This window comes from Perca fluviatilis, chromosome 3, assembly GCF_010015445.1.
Source record: "Perca fluviatilis chromosome 3, GENO_Pfluv_1.0, whole genome shotgun sequence".
NCBI lineage: Eukaryota > Metazoa > Chordata > Actinopteri > Perciformes > Percidae > Perca > Perca fluviatilis.
In genome coordinates, this window is record NC_053114.1 from 5,087,246 (window position 1) to 5,109,554 (window position 22,309).

Sequence of the window (22,309 nt, forward strand, 5' to 3'; positions counted from 1 at the left end):
CACACACACACACACACACACACACACACACACACACACACACACACACACACACACACACACAGCATTGCATTATACGGTCAGTGGGGCCAAATTGATGGGTGAGATATTTGAGACTGTCAGCTTGGCCCATTGTCTCAAACTTTGAAGACTTTAAAGGGTCATTTCACCCAAATTACAGAAAACATTGTTTTCACTTACCTGCAGGTATAGCTAGTCTTACAGATTTGGGTTTGGTTTCATTTTTCCAGGTTCTGAGACCCAATACAATGGCGGTGAATAGAGCTGGTGTCCCCATTATGCTGGATAATCCATAGGCAATTTTACAGGGACTTTTTCAGGTGATCCTGAATTACTGTAAAGGGACACTGCTTTTGGACAAACATGTTGCTGGTAAAGTTTTTAAATATACTTTTACCACAAACAAATAATTCAATTCACCTCCATTGTATTGGTGTGTTGGCTGAAATATCAAAGAAGGATATGTTTAATCCTGAACAAATGAAACCAAAAATATCGGCATAGCTAGATACTGCTAGAGATAAGTGAGACAATGTTCATTTCAGTTAACTGACCCTTTAAAATGTTTCTCCTGAATTCATATTCTATACATTGTATGACATATGTACCCATTATAAAAAAATAACACAGACAACTAGGACCAGCAACAGAAAAACCTTCAGCTCACGGTCCCATATGTGACCCTTACTTGAAAATGTAAATGTCATCTGTTTTGGTGTAAATGCTTATATGCTAATAATATGTGTTTAGTATATAAACATACAGGGTGGACAAAAAAACAGGAACACCTTCCAATAAAATGCATTCGGATACAACAGTCCCACAGATGTCCATATAGTTGAATTCCCACTGAAATTATAAGTGTAACCTTCTTATTGCACTATTGTTTTGGTTTACAATGCATTCCAGGGTGTCCCTGTTATTCTGTACCTACTGCACTGTAAGCAACTATAAGCAAGGTAAGAGGCTGCTCTTTACATAAGCAAGGTCAGCATTTCATTAGATTGCTTGATCTACTGTACAAATCCACCATTCATTTTTTTCCCTAATTTTATTTTTGCATCTTCCGTACAGATGGGCTTACACTGTGAGACTGTGATGGGGCGCTCAGTGAAATAATCATTCGTAACATGATATAAGAGGCTAACGCATTATGGTTATGACAACTGGAGTAGTTTCCTACTTGTTACAATCAAGTTGGTCGGCTCGATACGTGTGACAGGAAGTGTGACAGTGTGAGTTATTGTAATAAAAAAGTTTTAAGACTCGGTGAGACAGTAAGAAATGCATAACTGTAATTAGGTCCCACAGCAGCGGCCACTAAATAATACAACTTGTCCCCAGCCCCCACCCCTCCCTTTTCTACACTTTCATTCCCTCAGCAACTTCTTAGAAAATTATTTTGCAATAAAACACCGCCGAACACATTTGCATGTCATGTTCTTTTAAAGTGGCGTTATGAATCTGACAAAACCAAATTAAAACACAGGTTTATTTGAGCTGTGCTTTCGCGAGGACGGAAATGGATATCAAAATGAAAGGAAGTGCTGCCGTAACAGAGGGGAAATAAAGAGCTAATAACATGATAAAACATCTCTTAGATTCAGCGCTGAGTAATAACTCTCTGGCTGTCTGTGCGTGGAGCGAAGCCCACCCCCCAACATCACTCTAACCAACATTTACTTCACTGTATTTCTTACATGGCTTTCTGCCTTTAATGTTCCACGTCCGTCACTTTCAGATGGTTCCAGTGATGCTAAAGGATAATTACAAATAGGTTTTTTTATTCTAATGATATTGAAAGAAGTGTTGATTGAAAAAATGGAACATTCAAGATAAATCCTGATTCCTAATGCACACTTATAGTATCCTAGATCACACAAAGCACCAATAACACGACTAGCTGTGAGAAAACAGCTATGCACATTAAAGAGTTGGTCTCTTTTATAGTCAACAAACTAGTGTTTTCTCATCAAATTTCATCCCTTACTAGTAAATGATATCATTTCATAACCAACTTTCACCACAAGATGGCAAGCTAAGACAGTAAATAAGACATTAAAGCCTGCATCTAGACAGCTGAGCATTCCTTATACACATTTAGACCGGTCATTTCCCTATTGATCGAGATTCACTTTCAAAATATCTGTATTAAAAGCCATAAATAAATAAGAAGCTAATTTGCCTAAACACTCTTACCGGAAAAAAAGTGAAAGCAGTCACCATTAAACATCACTCGTGTTCATGTCTCCAAGATTTACTTTGACAATTGTATTCTATGTACAATAAAATAACTGAAATGAACCAAACATAAAGTTTCCTAGTTTTGAAGCTTCAAAGAGTGTCTTGCTATGCCCAAGGGCACTTCCTGCCTTTGACTTCCCTGTAAGGAAACTTCCTGTAACGAGCTCCAGATTAGGCCCCATATTTGATTTTCACTGTTCATTAACTAAGCCACCTGGAATGTTATTATTTAAGCACGGTGCTCCTTCTCCCCAAACAACTGCCACTGCGAACGGGGGAGAGATTTTCTGGCCAACTTTATAGATTTAGCATAACTTCCCCTCACAGTTTTTAATTTCCCATTCGGGCAGGCGGCAGATGCACCTCACAGAAACAGAAAACCATCCTGGCATTCATTTATCACATGAATGCAATTCTGATCTATGTGTTTGCTTCAAATATTCCGCCCTACTTAGGGGTTGCTACAGTGTGCATAGACGACTCCGTTTACAAAAATGATCGCTTACACTTTACTTGAAGGTATCTACATAAGAGTGGCATGACACTCACGAACATGTCATAAACATTATAAACAAGTCATCCACGTTTATGACATAACGCTTCTTTTAATAAGTGTCATTCGGTTTTCGTCATGACAAATTATGTTAGGGTTAGGGTTCATGTGTCATGACTGTGTCATGACAGTGTCATGTGTTCACAACAGTGTCATGTCACGCTTATGTAGATACCTTCAAGTAAAGTGTTACCAAATGATCAAACTGTTATTGTCTCGTATTTAAGGAACAGCAGTAAATCTACAGCACATATTGCCACTACACTCTTAAAACACAATGTGAAAGAGTAAGCGCCCCCTCTTGTGGTGTGTTGCGATATAGCAGATGGAGAGGGCTGGTTATTGGAGAGGATAGGACCTGGGAATGGAAAACATATGGAGTGAGGACACACAGCTCCAGGATCCATCCACTGTTAATACATGTGTCATGCTTAACAGAATGGATAAATGGGTAGGAGGATGGAACAATGGCGTACCACTGCACTCTGAGCATGTGTCGGAGAGCGCCTTGGGACTCGCTGGACTGTGTGTGTGTGTGAGAGCAAGTAAGTGTGAGGTCTCAGAGGCATCACCTGACATTAATAGCAGTCTGTGAACACATCACACAACACTCGGCACTCACTAAGTAGAAGCCGGCGTTCTGCAGCGCAACACGTTACGATTCTTAAGCCGAATAGTGTGGCAAATTTGTACAGCATTTCTTGATATGTGATAGCTGACACAAATGAGTGAAAAATGTGGGTGCCTGTGTTTCAGCAGCTTGCCACTTCATTCTTTCTATTTTCGATGACCATTAGGGTTTAGCTAATATCGATTTTCGAAGGTCGATATGTATTCTAAAATAGCGAAAGCTACCGTAAGCTGACTTCATGTGTTCAACTTCAGTTCAAGCTATTTTTGGTTTTATTTCTCCAGGTTTTGAGAAATCTGTCTCTGAGATTTCTGTATCCACTCCAATACAATATAGGTAAATGGAATTGTGTTTGTGCTGCTCACTCATTGCACAGTATTCCTGTTACTGATGATCTACAGAACATACTGTTAACAGTTATTATCATAGGGGTATCTTTAGTAGAGAGGAGACCCGGGCAATAGTTCTGTGAAAACCCTTCACAGTGAGTTCTGTGGATTATCTAGAGTAATGAGAATATGTTTCCTGAAAAAAATGTGTATTTTTTTTTTCTTTTTTTTTTTTTTTTTAAGCTGTAAGCACTACAACCTAAATTCTACTCACCTCCACTGTATTGAGGACCGACATCTCCAAATCTGGCTAAATAAAAACAACCTGCAAAGATGTAATGACAAACATAAATCATTTGGATGAACTGGCCATTTAAGTTTCAGCATCTTATGGTGATATATGATGAAATATGTGCATGACTAGAGCAGTGGAAGTTTGCTTTTTTTCAGATTTAAGTCTGATCTTTGCTTTCTTCCTTTTGAATGGCTGGATGTTTTAGCTCTTCAGGCCATTTCAATTATTAAAATAAACAAGGGGGAAGAAAATAATTCTTTGTTTGCACTGGTCATAACCTGTAAACATATGCAACTGGTATAAAGCTGATCATGGAGATTTCCATGTCTTTTTTGATGATAAAGCAGGTCGAGTTGCTATTTAAATACTGTGAAAATATTTAACACTCAATCCACAGAAATGCACACAACCAGGACTTCTGTACGGTTGTACACGACTACACTTTAAACATATAGAAAGTGCCGCTACGGTTGCCGTTACAGTCATTTCCCCGGCTGCAATCCATATTGAAGAGACAAGCGCTAAAACGGAGCGTTTCGGACATAGAGGGAATACAGGTGTATTCAGACAGACGGTACGAGAAAAATAAAGTGTTTTTAGAACAATAAATCATGTAAACATGTTCTATTAGAAACCCACGACACAAGTATGACCCTGAAAATGAGCATGACATGGGACCTTTAAGACTAGAGTAAGAGTAAGGGGAAGGCTGCACTGTCCTGAAGCTGCTGAGGAAACCCAAATCCCCATGTTTAATAAATTAAAAAAAAAAAGACATCAAGAGGAGCCTGGCTGCAGTGCGTAGTGCATCTGTCACCCTCTCTATCCATATGGACTTTAACAGTGTGTAAAGTCGGGCTCTGTGAACCCTGTGTGTGCCACTGAAGGTGGCTGTGGCTCCTTTGTTCCCTCTCCCAGGCATCCGGGCCCTGCACTAGCAGAAAGTGTTGTTCTTGGCACAGCCCCGTCTCATTGTACAGCCCAGTATTTATAAATATGTAAATATGAGCGGCACCAGGCATAACACGGCCCGCTTGTATACACCGAGGAGGAGCGGCGAGGAAGTGAGCGCATCCCCCGCCCTTCCCCGATCCAAAATTGTATTTTTAGATGGTTTTAATGAATACAGGATGTTTATAGTTACCATTCCCTGTGATTCGCACAAAAGACTAGAAAAATCCACATCCACCCTGCGCCACCCCTCCTCTGCACCCTTCCCACCCTCCTCCCCGCGCTCCCTCCCCCCAATCCCTCAAAGCACTACTAAAGAAGAAGAAGGAGTGAGAAAAAAAAAAAGCAAATTTGTGGTGAAACGCAGCAGGATTGTTGTGCTCTCAGTCTGCCTCCGACTCAGATCCCTATTAGACAAACATAGTATGGTGTTAAGGTGCAACAAAGAGTGACGAAAACTCCAGTGTGCAGGTGGAGTGTGTGTGTGTGTGTGTGTGTGTGTGTGTGTGTGTGTGTGTGGGGGGGGGTGCGAGAGAGAGAAGAGACAAGATGTGCAGCGAAAAGGTTCCTGGCGAACAACTTCAAGGGAGGTACGCAATTTGTGTGTTATTTCGGTGTTTTTTTTTTTTTAAGTTGCAAAAAATAATACAAAAGCCCGAATCAACGTGTGCGAGATGTGGGTAAGAAGGTTACCTGTTTTCTGTTGTCTGTGATAATGTGTTTTTTTTGTGTGTGATGACTCCATGTCAACTTGTTTTCTTTTTATAAACTCAGATTTGTTTTGCTCGCAAACTCTCAGGGTCTAGCATGAGGTGATGCGTATGACAGGATGGAAGGATTCAGAGGAGGAATGAAAATGAAAGCAAAGTAAAAAAAAAAAAAAAATGAAAGAATGATTGCAGTTGGGGGGAAACACAATGAAGTGAATGTTAGTGGCCTCCTTCTATCTTTCGCTCTCTGTCTCCAAAACTATTTCTGAGGCTAAAAGATTGCCGGCTTGATAATACCTCCGCTGAGCAATTTAAGCCCAAACACTCTGATGCTACAATCTGTCTTCTCTGCCTGATAGCGCTTTTCTCCCCTCTCCTCTCCAAATTACTTTCTTTCATATCTAATTATATTTGCTAATGATCTTATAAGAGAATAATGGAATGTGCTTGATCTATTACCTTTTTTTTCAATACATAAATACAATGCGGGGGGAAATGACTATTGGAGACAGGAGGAAATGTTTTTTTTTATGTTTTTTTTGATGAGAGGGAAAATGAAGCTTGGGAGCTGCAGGGTCATTAATGGGCGATGAACACAGAGGTCATCTCTCACATTCTCTTTGACATTTCTCTCATCTGACGTGCTGAAACAATCACAACCTCATCCACTCTCATTCTGCGCCCCCTTCGCTTCGCCGTTCCTCGCTAATCTCCCAGATATCCACCTCCGGTCTCTTTGATCTTTTAATGGAAACGCCGAACTTAGTTAGGTGCCGGTTCAGCGTCGCTTGTTTATGCTCTGCTTTCGCATTTGGCCTCAAACTTTTCAAAGCCGAATCTTAACACGAGGGTGTTGATTCAAAAGGATATATCATGAAAAAAAAAGTCACATGATAAGATATTTTCTCAAATGGATGGTTCGGTGGCCTATGTTAAATATGGCACGCCACTTTTCTTTTTCCTTTATCTTTTACACTTAGGTTACTCGTCATGGGGAGTAGCCTTTCAGCCTGTAAAACCTGTTTTATAATGGCTTCTGGAGGATCTAGGATCTAGTTGGAGAAAAAGAACAACCCGGACTATGTCATGAGAGAGAGCAGGCGAGTCCAAAAATGGAGGGAGTTATTAGCTGCGTTCGCACCATCCACTTTTATTAACATCCGCTGTCTGTCTGTAGAAACTGCTCTACAAAACAGGAATGGAGACACCTACGAGACAGGAGTCTGCGCTACAAATACGTCTTTTGAATCGACCATGTGAGAAATCTTGTCAGATTAGAGACTGAGGTAAGGGGCTAAACTGAGAGCTCTCGCCCGCTTATTAACAACCCGTCATTCATTAAATTGATGTAAAATATTCAGAAAAAAAATGATGGGGGAACTTTGCCCCCTCCACTTTCTGCTATGACTGGTTGCTATCATATATATTTTTTTGCAATCCTGTATTTGTGGAGCCTAACCCATACTACAGACTAGACTAGGGGGATACGGCGAATAAGCTAAAGTCCCAATAAGTCGGCGTGTTCCTTTAAGGGGGAACCAGACGCACCAACCTTCTGCACTAACACTGAAAAAGTCAGGCTGCAAATATCTGGCAGTGTCCCAACATAACTTTTACTGAGTTCACTTTCTGTATGGATTGCCACCAAATCACAGAAGAAAAATAGTAGTTCTAATTATCTTTCCCCATTCAAAGGAAAGCTTTCTGGTCTTCAACTTACACACTCGCAAAATCCATTGGCCTTTCAACTGAATAACTCTTCTACTTTTCGGTTGCCAAACCCGTGTCCCGTCCTGTCCCTCCCTCACTCCCTTCCTCTTAAGCCTCTTGTCCATCCTCCATTCTTCCCTGCTTTCTCATCTCCCCTGTTATCCCCCCTCTCTCTCTCCACAGGCCCTAGGACAAGCCAAGCCATGACAGGCACTCTAAACCCCCTGCATTAATGGAAGGAAATGGCATTCGATCCTTGTTTGATCTCCTAATCATTTCTGCTGAAATGATAATTAGTGCCCTTCCAATCCTCCCACAGAGGAGGAGAAAAGGGTTGGGTTGAGGGGGAGGCAGGGGGGGAGGGCGCTGGGTAAATACATAAATAGAAAAACAATCCTCTTGCTTTTTTAGACCCCGAATGACATCTTTGTCACCAAGCTGGGCATGTTCATAATAACCAACAAGTGCTTTCCTCAAATGCAAATGTCCCATCCTTTTCCACACAGAGAGAAGGGGTACACACACACAGACACACACACACACACACACACACACAGACAGACAGACACACACACAGACACAGTGCCTGGCGACGGCTGTCTGTGATTCTTTTCAGCTGACATAATCCTGATTGATTCGTTCAGCAGATAAAAACTGGGTCCACTTCTGCCCTTTTACTGGGGGGGGCTGGAACATAATACAGCCTTTTATCCAGCAACAATGTAACATAATGGCGTTGGAATGTGCAGGGGGGAAAAAGGCCACATCTTAAATGCTTGTGACACACTGTGCTTTGAAAAAAAAAAAAGCCCGTAATGTCTAATGTAAAAGAGAGAGAGAGAGGAAAATAGCAAAAAAACGAGAAAAAAAAAGACAGAGAGAAAGAAATCATTAAACTGCCAGATTACCCATGTGCCCTGGTTCTATCACAGTCAAATGAAGGCTGCTATTGTGGAGAACTTGTTTTTCTTTCTTTCATTTGTTTGTCTCTTCTGAGCGGGGCCGTGTGTATTCACAACTTTGTGTGCGTCTGTCGTTCCGTAACTCCGCGTTTGCCTTCGTGCTCTCACGAGGAAATCAAGGATTTGAGTTTCCTAAAAACCCATCACTACCGTCCATCCTTTTCTGAAAAAAAGGAGGTTTTTAGTTCAGGGAGCAGAAATAGGTGAGGTCATCTCATTGCCACAGATTGCAGCCGCTATTTCTTTCCTGTCTTTTTGTTTGTTGGCGGGGTGTGGTGGGGGGAGGTTTGTGCTTACATGAAGTAACATCCTTCCCTCATTCTGTGAGATACGGACACAGGCTAAAGGCCACGCCAGCGCATGTTTGTACTGGTGCCCTCAGACTGCTGTTTAGACCTGTACTGGAATGTAAAAGTGGAATGTAACAAATTAGAGTTTTTCTATAAGGGCTTGTAGGCTTTGGAAAAAACAACCTGACTGAGCAGCATATACGGCTACAGTTACCTTTGAAATCTCACAGATCATTTTTATGTGTGTGTGTGTGTGTGTTCTTGTCTAACTATATTCGTGGGGTCCAAAGACCGGGAGTATCCAGTATACTTGTGGGTTCCGGACAGCTTTGTGGGGCCAAAATGCTGGACCCCACAAGTGTAAAGGGCTGTTTGAGGGTTAAGACTTGGGTTTTAGGATTAGGGATAGAATTAGGGTTATGGTTACGGTGAGGGTAAGGGTTAAGGTTAGGCATTTAGTTGTGATGGTTAAGGTTAGGGTAAGGGGCTAGGGAATGCATGATGTCAATGACGGGTCCCCAAAAAGATAGTACCACAAACCTGAATGTGTGTGTGTGTGTGTGTGGGTTTTACTGCAGTTGGTATTTCACACCTTTCTTATAGCTATATAATGTTTACTTCCTTATTCAATAACTGTGTTTAAAAAAAATACAATCATCTATTGGTATTGTATTACTATTTCTATTACTGCAAAGAAGAAGAAGAAGAAGAAGAAGAAGAAGGAGGAGGAGAAAATGCTGTTGAAGAAGATGCAAAAGAAGAAGAATGTGTAGGTTTATTCAGTGTAAGTGGAAGAGTTGATGGAGAGAACTACAGCTGCAAAGATTAATCAAATAATCGATTATTTGGCCACTATTAAATGAATCGCCGACTATTTTGATAATTGATTAATTGGTTGGAGCCATTTTATTTTTTTTAAGTATAATTTTTCCGACTCCAGCTTCTTAAATGTGAATATTGTTCTAGTTTCTTCACTCCTCTGTGACAGTAAACTGAATATTGTCGTTGTCGGGCAGAAACCTCATATCTCCATATTTTGCCATTTTCATAAATCACTGCTAATGGTCACCCTTTTCTTCTGTTTGTGGGTTTTTACAAATATTTAAACGGTGACGAGGCGATTTTATGTTACTTCATCTGATGTTTTTCAAATTAAACCTGAAAAACAACGATTTGGGACATACAAGGTTTTCACCCGACAGCAAGCATATCTTTAAGATGTGGACAAAACGAGACATTTGAGGATGTCATCTTGGGCTTTGGGAAACACTGATCGACATTTTCTGACATTTTAGAGACAAAACAACTAATCCATCAATGGAGAAAATAATCGACAGATTAATCCACAATGAAAAGAATCGGCAGTTGCTGCTGTAGAGAGCACAAACCTGTCGAAAACCATGATATGTAACAACAAAGCTGTTAAAGTTAGTGAAAAGTTGATATTTTAGACCAATATGAATATGTATAACAGCAGAATGACACACTGTTTAGTGTTACGTGTCCATCATGAGATCCTTGGCACTGACCAATCTTTCAAAGTCGTATTCAGATCCTTTACTGAAGTATTAATACCACACTGTAAAAATACTCTGTTACAAGTAAAAGTCCTGCATTGAAAATGTTACTTAAGTAAAAGTATGTAAGTATCATCAGGAAAATGTACTTAAAGTATTAAAAGTAAAAGTCCTCAATGCAGAAAAATCCTCCCATTTTAGAAAGTGGAAGCGATCCAAACAGTTGTGTCAACCTACCAAGTGTTTAATCAGCAATACCTTTTCAGCTGGACTTGTAGGCCGTTATATTGTTGGCTAGTTTAATTTATAATAAAACATCAGATTTTATAAACTACATGTGTTGTGTGTGCAAAAATCTTAATTTGTAAAGTAGCTAGTAACTGAAGTTGTCAGATGAATGTAGTGGAGTAAAAAGTACAATATTTATCTGAGAAATGTAGCAGAGTAGAAAAAAGTAGAAAGTGGCACGAAAAGAAAAGACTCAAGTACAAGTAGCTAAACATTTGTACTTTAAGTACAGTACTTGAGCAAATGTACTTACTGACCAATCTTAACCCCTGGGTTGTCTTCCATTCAACCATGCACTTGCCGGTTGAAAACTGAAAATCAACTCTTTCTGACGTTTTTAAACACTTTTGGCAATTTTTTTTTTTATGTTTTAGGCTTTAACGCTTCTTTTCACTACCATGTATAAACACCACTAACACCAACTTATCACCACTAGTTTTACACTTATTTTTGGAATTCATGGTCAATAAACCTCATTTATAGAAAACTATACCTAATTCTTGAGTTACAAAAGCAGAAATTATGAATTATTTAGACTAATATTAAAGGAAGGATAATCACAGAAGGGCATATGTCAACGTTCAGTCGGGATACTGTTTAGAAACATTTCCATTTTTCTTTTTCAAATGCTAAAAAATGAAATAAAATATCCTAAAATTCAATGAAAGTGGAGATCCGATATTTTGTTGTACTTGCAAAGCCGTTGTGTGGAATGATACATGTTATGTTTGGGTAATCAAAATTAGGTAGCTAAAAAGAAACCCATATTTCTGATATGGAAATTTTGAAAACAAAGACAACGCAAGGGTTAACAGCACACTTGCACACATTTACTCTCCCCTCGGTCGGGCCTTGCAATCCCGTTCGCAGCGTGGTTTTGAAGTGCAGCACCAATAAACTACCAAACACGAGAGATCAGACGGCCTTCCTGCGAGTCAATTGTTTTAATTGCAGCCGCTAATCTGCAAGCCACGGCCCTCCCACAAGTGTACGTTGCTATCCGCACCGGCGCGGTGGTGGTGACATATCTGGTTACTAATTTGGTGTGGCATGAAGCCAGATGGGAGATGGGAAGGAAGAAGGAGTCTGTGAATCGGCCATTGAAATGGATCCCCAAAGCCATTCATTTGACTGCAGAAGAAGAACAAGAAGAGGACAGACAAAAGGGGTGTGATGACACAGTATGGAGGATGTATGCACAGTAGATCACAGAGGAAGGAGAACAGGAACTGGAGACGGCAGCAAATAGGGCAATATTATATAGGGCAATATGCATATATAGGGCAAGAGTAAGTGTGTTGCCCCCGCTGAAGTCTATAATACTCACTCATAAAGAAAGACACAGGCAGGAAAGTCAAGAATATGAGTAGAGTGATGAATCTCAACCTCAAAATATCAGGCCTTTCATTAAATATGGATTCTGGTGAGTCGTCATTAAATCTCAACAATCAGCGGCTTCAGTGCAAAAGGTCTCGTTTGTAGGCCAAAAGAAAAAAAGACAGGGACCAGGACGGAAGCACAGTGAGCCAGGGTCCAAAATTAGCACCATCTACCAGCCAAATGCTAGTAAAATATGCAAGTTGCTGGTAGATTTGCTTTACTCCCCAGCACCCCCTAAAAAAAACAAATCAACAATGGTGATCTATTGAGTGGCCGGTAAAATTTTAACATTCACTAGCCACTGGTGGACAAAAAAAAGTTCACTTTGGACCCTGGGAGAGAGCTAAAAGATGAAGATACTGGGATGAAAATACACCGAGCCTCTGCAGAGGCACATTAACGAGACAGACAGGAGAGTAACCCAGCCTCAGCTATCACAGTTATCATTTATAATAAGAGAGATCCGGTCGCTGGTTCCCAACGCTCCCATGACACAAGAGGGGAGAGGGGAGGGAGGGTTCTTCCAAATGTTACAGGTGAATAAATGACAGCCGTTTAGAATGTGGGGATGGAGATGGAGACGAGGGCCGGGTGGTCGGTTGGAGTCGGTGGAAAAAAGGCAGAGGTGCAGGCTTCTGTGAACAACTTTAAAGAACTTACCGACTTATTGGGACTTATTCACCATACCCCCCCAGAGTTAGATAAGTCCATACATACACTTCTCATCTCCGTGCGTGTCGTAACTCTGTCTGACGCACCCACCGCTAGCCTAGCTTAGCACAGATCCTGGAGGTAACCGGCTCCATCTAGCCTACTGCTCCCAATAAGTGACAAAATAACGCCAACATGTTCCTATTTACACGTTGTGATGTGTATAGTCACAGCGTGTACGAATAACAAGGTCACATGAGACGCAGCCATCTTCTAACCGTGTACATACTGGGAACTATATTCTCAGAAGGCGAAGCACTGCTACTTCTGCCTTCTGAGAATATAGTTCATACCGCAAAAGGGCCGCAGATTGGTCTCGAACCCGGGCAACTGCAGTAAGAACTGAGCCTTGGCGCACGCTCAACCAGTATTATTATTTTTTTTAAATTACATTTATATCTGCATTTATGTCAATTATGGGAAGTGAAAGAGCACTCATAACCACCACTGAGGTGCCCTCGAGCAAGGTCCTTAAAAAAGCAGCAGCCAGCAGATCAGACTGTGGTTGTACTAGGGCAGCTTCCAGGTGTGAATGTGACAGGTCGTCGTTGCGAAATGAGAATTTGTTCTCAATTGGCTTACCTGCATGAATTAAAAATTAAAAATAAAAAGTAAAGATGACTTTGTCTTATTTATATAAGCGAGGAACCTTGCAAACGTGAATCCACCGTGCATGCATCAGAGCAAAGTTGTTTGGTTTTGCTTCTTTGATGAATCGCTCTACATGTTCTCCATGCTCACGATGTGAGTGATGCCACAAAATAAATACATTTACAATATTATATAATGGAAATACTATCAGCAATATCAATATATGAAATCTGATGTACGTTTATAAAAAAATTTCAAATGGATTAATTTAAATATAAATGTACATTTCAATAGCTATATATTATGAAATGCATTTAAAATAAATCAAGGGCTAATTTGAGGGGTATGTTCCCCACAGTTTGACCTCAAATATTCTTCTATTCTACAACAGTTGAGCATAGCCGAACCATATATTTGTTTCTCGCTCCTTCCCTTTTTATTTCTGTCTTAAACCACATCGGTTTCCCAATGATGTAAAGAGAAGAGAAGAAAAGGCAGAGAGAGTGAGAAATAAAAAATGTGGAGCACCTGGCTCCTTTTTTTAACGTGGTTTCACAGGCTTTCAGCGGTCTCTGATGATTCAACAGTTGCTGCTACAAACATCTGCTGCCTGCTCTTAGCAGATCTCAATTAAGACTCACACAGCCGGGCGCGCCATTCCTTATTCATGCTTAAGCTTTTTTTTTTTTTCTTCTTTTTCTTTTTTCCCCAACGTACCAAACGAGCGCAAGAGGCCAAAAGGTCTGAGAACCCCCACTTAAAGAGGACATTATGGGGTGGAAAGACGGAGATGTTGATGAGAGGTTGGTAGGCGCTGGCAATAGATTTCAAGAATGAGGGATTCTTGCCAACACTGGCAGCGCTTTTAAGAAAATAAGAGCAAGCAAAAAAAGAAAGGAAAAAAGAAAAGAAGCAACAACAAACGCCGACAAGCAGCAGCCTTAAGCCCTCCCTCAGTTGTCTCTTTCCCCTGTTTCTTCGTTGTGGTTTTTAATTTTTTGAAAAGGCACCCTAAAGAAAGAGACGAAGAAGAAGAGGAAGAAGAAGAAGGAGTGAGTGTTGATATGATTATGTAAATGTAAACAGGATTTCCTGCCGACTGGATGCCGTTTTTTTCTCTCTGACCCGTTCTCCTTGCAAATCTCCCATTTAAGACGAATTCCCCCGGGGAGGCCGCTCCGCCGTTACTTAACGGGATAATTATGATATACTAAACCTTTCCAAAATCAGCCCCCCCCCCGCCACATACACACACACACCCCTCCACTTCCTCCTCGTCTTTGCCGCTGTCTCTCTCTCTCTCTCTCTCCCTCCATTTCTCCCTCTCTGTCATTCCCTCTCTGCCTTCTGTCTGTCCGTCCTCGACCTCGTCTCCGATTTGTCTCCCGAGCTGTCCGAATATCAGCCACGTCCACGCAGCAGGTCCAACTGATGTGGGGTGAAGCTGAAGGCCAACACTGACACCACTGTCTTTTGGTTCGGAGCTGTCAATATTAAACAGCTACTACAGTTTTTTTGGATCATTTTCATGCTTGACAATTTCCACAATAACTGGATTCTAGCCACTGTGGTGATGCTTCTGAAACAGCATTTAGTCTGTCGTCGGTCATCGAAATGTATTTGAAATTAATAAAACAATGAAATGCTTTTAGGCTAAGCAACTCTTAAAGTGGTAAACTTTTTGTAGTTCGTTCTCTGTAGTTATAATAATAATAATGTATATTATTATATGTATTGCAATGTCTGTTGTTAATAAACACAGGCCTGAATTACAGCTCAGTACCTCTAGATGCACTTATGGAGAGATGTCAGAGGGAGGGAGCTGCCCATGGAAAGGCGCCCCGAGCAGTTGGGGATTCGGGGCTTTGCTCAAGAGCACCGTGGCAGTGCCCAGCAGGTGAGCTGGTACTTTTCCAGCTCCCAGTCCACCACCATACTTTGGCCCATATGGGGACTTGAACCAGCAACCCTCCGGCTCCCAGCCCAACTCCATACTGACTGAGCTACCGCCACCTAGCTACTGCTATAGTGAAGAATTTAGCTCCAACATTTCAAAAGTAAAAGTTGAACTTTTTTTTTTTTTAAGATAATTTTTTGTGCTTTTTCGCCTTTAATGTTTGACCGGTGAGAAGGGGGAGAGAGAGAGAGGGAAGACATGCAGGAAATTGCCACAGATGAGACTTGAACCCTTGACCTCTGCGTAGAGGCATAAAACTCTCTGTTGTGTATGTGCGCCTGCTCTACCACTGAACCAACCCTGCCACAAAGCTGAACTTTTTTAAAGGCAGCAGCCTCCCTATAGATAAAGGTCCTACCGAGTGCTTATTAACTGTACTTTCTGATAATTATACTGCACCAGAAACAATGCAATACGCTCTGAAAAAAAGAAAAATTAAAGTGTTTTTCTTGCACTTCATCGCATCCCTCATTTATTTCACCACAAAAGGCCTCACTGAGAATAAATATTGCCAGATGTCATGGTCTAATTCTTGAAAAAGTTCCACTGGAAAAAAAGGGGATCGTCTCTCCCCGTTAGCAGAGTATTTTTGGTATTATATCTCGTGAAAATAAAATACTTTAAGAAACGATTCAAAATGCTTTGCATGCACCAGCTTTCCGGCAGGCCACACAGCTAATACAAACGCATGCCATGCAGCCAAATGTTGTTCAGACCAATAGAACTTCTTCTTCAATCCCTGAGGAGATCTCAAAGTGTCCAAAGATGCCCAAGAAAACATATTAGACAAATACTACTAGTGGTAGTTAGTAGGGGATGGAAGGGGGGAATGAGAAAAAGGAAACGTGGATGTTTGTTTGACGACATGTTTTGTGGGAGTTGATTTTGTGGATTTTAATGTCAATATTTCAAGCCCGTCCCATTAAGCTGTAAAAGCTTTCTTTTCTAAATCCCCCATCTCACTTGGACCTTAACACCATGACCTCATGATGGAAGAATTGACGCATCACATCATATTCCACACATATCCCTCCGCTATCCCACTGTGTGGTGTTGCTTGCATGTGTGTGTGTGTGTTGTGTGTGTGTAGCTGAGTGCTATCCATAATGTGCTGTGCTTACCCTTTGATCTCTCGCAGCCTTTCTGGAACGGAGGAACACACACTTTTGATATCAAGGCCCTTCGGTAATGTGAAAGAGCGAGCAGAAATCACGCTGCCGCAAACATTTCATAATGCAGACGTACAACTTAATTGCAATACAGCGCGGTTGTTTGGCCCCTTATTTACTCCTGCGACTTTGTTACAGAGCCACACGTCAAACTATTTACGCGCTGGTGTAAGCACTCATGGCTACGATTCTTCTCGCTTGACAACGGCCATAAACAGAGGAGCGAGAGATCAAAACCGTTCATCAGAGAGCGTGACAGATGACAGATATGGCAGGAGATTTTCCATGATCTTTCTGCACACAAGGTGGGGGGGTTGGGGGAGCGGACTACAAGAGACAGAGAGAGAGAAAAGGGGGGATGAAAATGAAAACAAAAAAAAAATGAAAACAGGGAAATCAAATAAAGGTTTCTTTCCATGTGAGGTAGTGCAGGACAAGAAACGGCAAAGACAGAAAAACTTCCCACTTTCGGTAATGTGTCCCATCAATTATTTATTGCCTAACAGTGTGTGAAGTGGGACGACGCTGTAATAGGTGAAGGCGGAACGTCATTATTATTATTTTATTTATTTTTTTATTGTGGCCCACCATCGTTCGTTTGTGGGCATTGCTAATTGGGTGCTCATAATGTGACCGAGAGCCTGGCTTCCCGGACGTGGCTCTGACCGAGTGGGCGCAGACATGACGGATGGCTTTCAAACTTGTGTATACAATATTTTTTTTGTCCCATCTGATGGACTTTTGCTTTTAGATGTTTTATTACAAAGAAGTGTATTAAAGACATGAGAAAAATAGACATATAGTCAGTCTTGTGTTCCGTATGCATGGAATTAAGAATGAAAATAAATGATTCCCCCCTTTTTTTTTTTTGCTGGGGACCCCCCCTCCTGGAACTCCCTCAAGGACACCTGGGGGTGCCCCGGGCCTCCACTTTGGGAACCACTGATCCATGCCTATTATTGAAAGTGTACTTTCACCGTAAAAGCACACGTCAGCCATTTTAGCAGAGGCTCCTAATTAATAAGTGTGGGTGTTCAATTGAAAAGAATATTGATTTTGTTGTTGTTGTTGTTGTTGTTGTTGTTGTTAGCGTGCATTTCAACAACAAAATTAAAAATAAAAAACATCTAAATTTTTTTTGGATATGGTATACGCTTAAAAAGGAGCGATAGTCAATTTGAGCATTACAGTAACAGACTGTTTGATGAAGACACATGCACCTTGGGATTCTGATGTGCAGAGAGCAATTCCTAAACGTTCTCTCCCTTCGCCTCGCAGCCTCGCTTCCTCGCTTCCTCGCTGCCTCGCCGCCTCCCTTTCCCCTCGCTGCATGAACCATTGTTTCGCTGCTGAAATCCATAACATTTCTTTTGTTCCCCTACTTTCTGTAAGCCTGCTCTCTTATTTTCCCAAGGCCAAGAAACTTCAGACATGAGAACCCCTGATATAAAAACCAGGGAAATTTACCTGGGATTAGCAGCCATTGACAAATAACCTTGGTGATAGATGCACAGTAGATTTGGTTCAAAGCTCTCCCCGGCAGCCTCAAAAGAGATTAGTTCACTTCTTATCAGGTCAGCCCGCGTCGCCTGGGAAATGTGTTTAAAGTCACATTGATTTATTGAAAGATTCCCCAATAAGAAGATATCTCTCGACTTAAGGTGTGTGCTGTGTGTGTGTGTGTGTGTTCCTACGTGTGCCATGTGAATGTGTGCCTCAAATAAATTACACTGCCTGTTCAAGCTTTAAAAAAAAAGAAAGAAAAAAGGGTCCACACAAAGACATTTTCAACAAACGAACGATGCACTTCATACTAAAAAAAAAAAAAAAAAGGCACTTCTGGATAACTAGTGTTGAATGCTGCCACCGGAGAGAGACGTTCCCATTCTCTCTCTACCTGTCTCGCCCACTCTCTCAGCCTCTCTCTCCATTTACCCCATGCTGATAGTGCTGCTGAAAACAGTGATTGTACAGTGGTGAGACACAGAGCGACGCTGACAGGGAGGTATAATAAGGCCTCTTTGTTCACCAGAGAGAGACAGAGAGAGAGAGAGGGGGTAGAGGGACATGCAGAAGTGGGGGGATCTAGTGGGGGGAACGGGGGCAGCTTTCATTTACACCATTACCTTCTTAAGCGTCATTATCAGTTCAAGGAGAAGAGGACTGTGGGAAAGCGGCTGGGGCGGCCAATGAGGGAAATGACAGATCTGACATGTCGCTCACCGGGTCCATCTGAGGGATGACACACTCAATTCTTCTCTCTTTCTCTCTCTCTCTCTCTCTCCACACACACACACACAGTGTTTTAATACTGTGTGATTGTGTGTCAATTTTCAAATGTTTGGTTAGGGCCCGTTTCCGTTTAGATCATGAATAGTATGTAAAGACGTGGACGCCTTTAAGGATGTATGGGACTCCGAAGGCATTCTTTTTCTCTTTAAAAGACTCGAAAGCCATCTTTAAAGATGTGGTGCTTTAAGTTCATTTCATTTTGGTTTATTTTCACTGTTCCATTATTAATGTGACTATTACTGCCACTGTTCATCGCACCCCCAACCGGCACCGTCAGACACCGCCTACCAAGAGCCTGGGTCTGTCCCAGGTTTCTTCCCAAGAGGGAGATTTTCCTCGCCACTGTCGCACTGCTTGCTCTTGGGGGAATTACTGTAATTGTTGGGGCTTTGTAAATTATAGAGTGTGGTCTAGACCTACTCTATCTGTGAAGTGTCTCGAGATAACTCATGTTATGATTTGATACTATAAATAAAATTGAATTGAATTGTGTAGTTGTCGGTTTGTCGAATGTGTAAATGAATAGGTGTTTTAAAACTCAAACTCTCTCTCTCTCTCTCTCTCTCTCTCTCTCTCACACACACACACACACACACACTTGCTCGTTCCCTCATCCATGTTGCATTACTTCTTCCATCTCGTCCTTTTTTTCTTTTTTCGGTTTCTGATTTTGATGTTTCTTTGTGCTTGCCAGCCCTAACACTGTACACTGTACAGTATGGACGCACAAACATTACACCCATGTGTCACTGTTGAACCTGCACATTCCCCAAAACCATGAGCTTTTAATACACAGCAGCCTCCAATCTTCTGGTTTGAGCTTTTTCTGCACGATTTTGGAACTTGGGCTGCAGGGATTGGCTCCTATTCAGAGCATAGCTGAGGATGGCCCACTGGCGTTAGGCGTTAAAGGGGTCAGTCTAGTTCAACAGGACTGCTTGTCAGATGGTCAAACAGGATCTGAAACCCCCTCTCCGACTTTCTGACAACCTGACAGGTTCGCGACAATCTGACGCCTGCTTCCTGCAGCAGGAGGGCCAGGTGCGAGGGGGGGCGTGGAACTTCTCTCTCTGCAGTGTTCGTTTTTCATTCTTCACAGAACTGTCACTTTTTTCCAATTTACAATTTTGCATTTGATTTGCTCGATAAGTACCGCTATGCTGCCGTCAGTTAGTGAGAACAGACAGCAGCAGGTGGTGGTTATGCTCCGCCCGGCTGCAATTTACCATCAGCATTCCGGGATGGGAGAAAAAAAACGTGCTCTGGTTTATTGGCATTTTATTGGCATGTCTGGATTTACCCTGCAGAGATCTGAGGAGCAGTTAACCAGAGTCCTCATAAATCCACCGGAGGTTAGAACGCCAACACAAAGAAAGAGGAAGGGGACGGACATCTGGCCTAAAAAGAGGGACATCCGGAATTTCCTGCGGCACCGGAACAATCCCGGAAGTTTAACGTCGCGGATATAGACTACCATCAAACAGAAGAAGAAGAAAAAGTAATTTCCAGTCAGTGCATAACAGCCGTGCGCGATTTGACACAACACTACCCTGTACCCTAAGTGAGTACATAGTGTACACAGTGTACTGCATGACGTAAGAGTACTCACGGAGGTATCCGAATTGAGACACTGTCCTTGTGTCCTTTCCTCCCTCCCTCCAGTTTCTCTCTCTAAAAAAACCTCCCCATCTCCATCTCTCTCTCTCTCTCTCTCTCTCTCTCTCCCCATTTCCGTCCTCCCTCCCTGCCTTCATCCAAATACCTCCAACCCTCCTTTCTCTGCCTCTCTCTGTCAGTTTCCGTGCTTCCTCCATGCCTTCGTCTATCTCTCCCGCTGTTTGCTTTTAACTCTCGAGGTCATCCGGGACCCCTGGGCAGCTATCCCAGAATGCCGAGCCGGCTAACGTCCTGCGGAGTTGCCTTCTGGACAGAGCGGACAACCGAGCCAGGACTCGATCAGTGTTCGGACTCAGCCGTGTATTCAGCCACTGCTACACCCCCGGCAGATAGAGAGATCTTCAAGAAGGTTCTTCGGTTAGGCTGGTGGTTCCATATCGAAATTGCAATAAATACAGCAAAACCGCTGGTTGTCAAATGTACTACTTGTAGCATTGTAACATCAATGACTCATTATCACCTTCACTTGTAGACATTAGTGTAATTACCACAAACATCCAAGCAAGAAGACTGGCAGCTTGTACTGGCATCTATAATGTGTTTTACATTGTGTGCCAGACTGCATTATGGGACAAAAAGAACACAAAATAGCGATGAAAGGGCGGCTCTTCCAGTGCAAAGATAAAAGGCATGAACAATAAGACAAAGGTGGGGGAGGGGGGGGTGGATGAGAGGAAGTATCCTCACTGTGTCAGGGTACATGTACTCAAGTTTGCAAATATCCAAAGTAACTATTGGTCAGATAAATGTAGTGTAGTAAAAAGTACAATAGTTCCCTCTGACATGTAGTGAATATCAGTCCCTCCAGAAAAACGTGATTATGCGATCGCATAATTCAAATACGGCGCACTTGCGCTGCATAAATTGCATAAATTTCCGCGCAAAATATGCAGGGCTTGCATGATTTCACAATCCCCGCATTTTCGTTGCAAAAAAGTCACATATATCTTAGCAGAAAGTTGAAAAATGTTGCGTTTACTTCACACAAGAGCAGCCATTTTCACAACGTTCCATTTTGGGAAAGTTATGAAGTGACGTAATTATGCGATGTGAACGTCATCGAAAAGCAGGGTGTTGGGGGAATCACTTTTTTTTCTTTTTCATCAAACTGCAGTTTTTGCAAGTTCCCGCAATTTCATCGCATAAAATTGCATAAATATCCCGCATATTCCATCGCATTTTTTAACAAAACGTGCCGCATAATCAAGGATTTTTGCCCGCAACAATCACAAAAAAACTCAAAAGAAAATTCTGGAAGGACTGGAATGTATACATATATATGTCAGGAAATAGTGCAAGAACCGCTGCACTACTTTCTAATCATCTTTCATCTTTTACCATTGGGTTGAAAACTTCAATCATAAAAAAATATAAAATATAAAAAAATATAAAAATGGTCGACGCTCAACAACAGGATTTTGAGCATTTCATTCGGGATTTTGTAGAAGCGTCTTAGCAAAGTGCCTCTGACGGAGTACCTGAAAGAATTGGTTTTGTAGCGCATGAAAAGAGTAACGAAAACGGCTACTTAAGCTACATCACAAGCCTCTGTGGTTTAAGGAAGTAAGACGTAACGTTTCTGGAGTCGAGCCACGCAATCTGCATGACGGCACATTTCAAACTCCGAATTTTTTACCGATGCGCAAAAAGCAGGTACGGCTGCAGCCGTTTCGTGAGATAAAGCTGTCACACGGTGCAGGTACAGTAAGTCATCAGTTTCAAAGTTCGACATGAAGTTCCCGCGTCAAGCGCCAACTCCCTCTTTCACACCTGCTCTCGTAATTGAGCGCTTAACGCGGGGGGGCGGTCCAGTTCTAAGTGAGTGAAACACTGATGTGACATGGCTGAACACGACACATTAATGCACATATTTCAAAAAAAAAAGCACAACAGCGTTGAGTTCCAGAGAAGTTAACACAAGAGCCTGCGTCTCTGTGTCGCCGCTCAAGTGGAAAGCTATAATTAGCGATGGAGTCGTTTGCCTGAGTAGTTTAAATATGCAGAAAAACATGCAACAACAACGCAGCGCCT

General features: G+C 41.9%; 1 protein-coding gene across 8 annotated transcripts in view; it reads right to left on the reverse strand.

The window, feature by feature from the left end:
* znf536 (zinc finger protein 536) overlaps positions 1-22,309 on the reverse strand; it is a 285,675-nt gene that overhangs the window by 28,712 nt on the left and 234,654 nt on the right. The window contains exons 6-7 of one of the 8 annotated variants that reach the window (XM_039794580.1): positions 4,053-4,103; positions 1,722-1,777 (exon numbers count right to left, since the gene is read on the reverse strand). The exons of 5 other annotated variants lie outside the window; for them this stretch is intronic. In XM_039794580.1, the coding sequence (XP_039650514.1) occupies positions 1,722-1,777; positions 4,053-4,103 (107 nt within the window). Of the gene's footprint in view, positions 1-1,721; positions 1,778-2,980; positions 3,177-4,052; positions 4,104-22,309 lie in introns of those variants that run through there. 2 more of the 8 variants (XM_039794574.1, XM_039794575.1) reach the window with 2 other exon arrangements.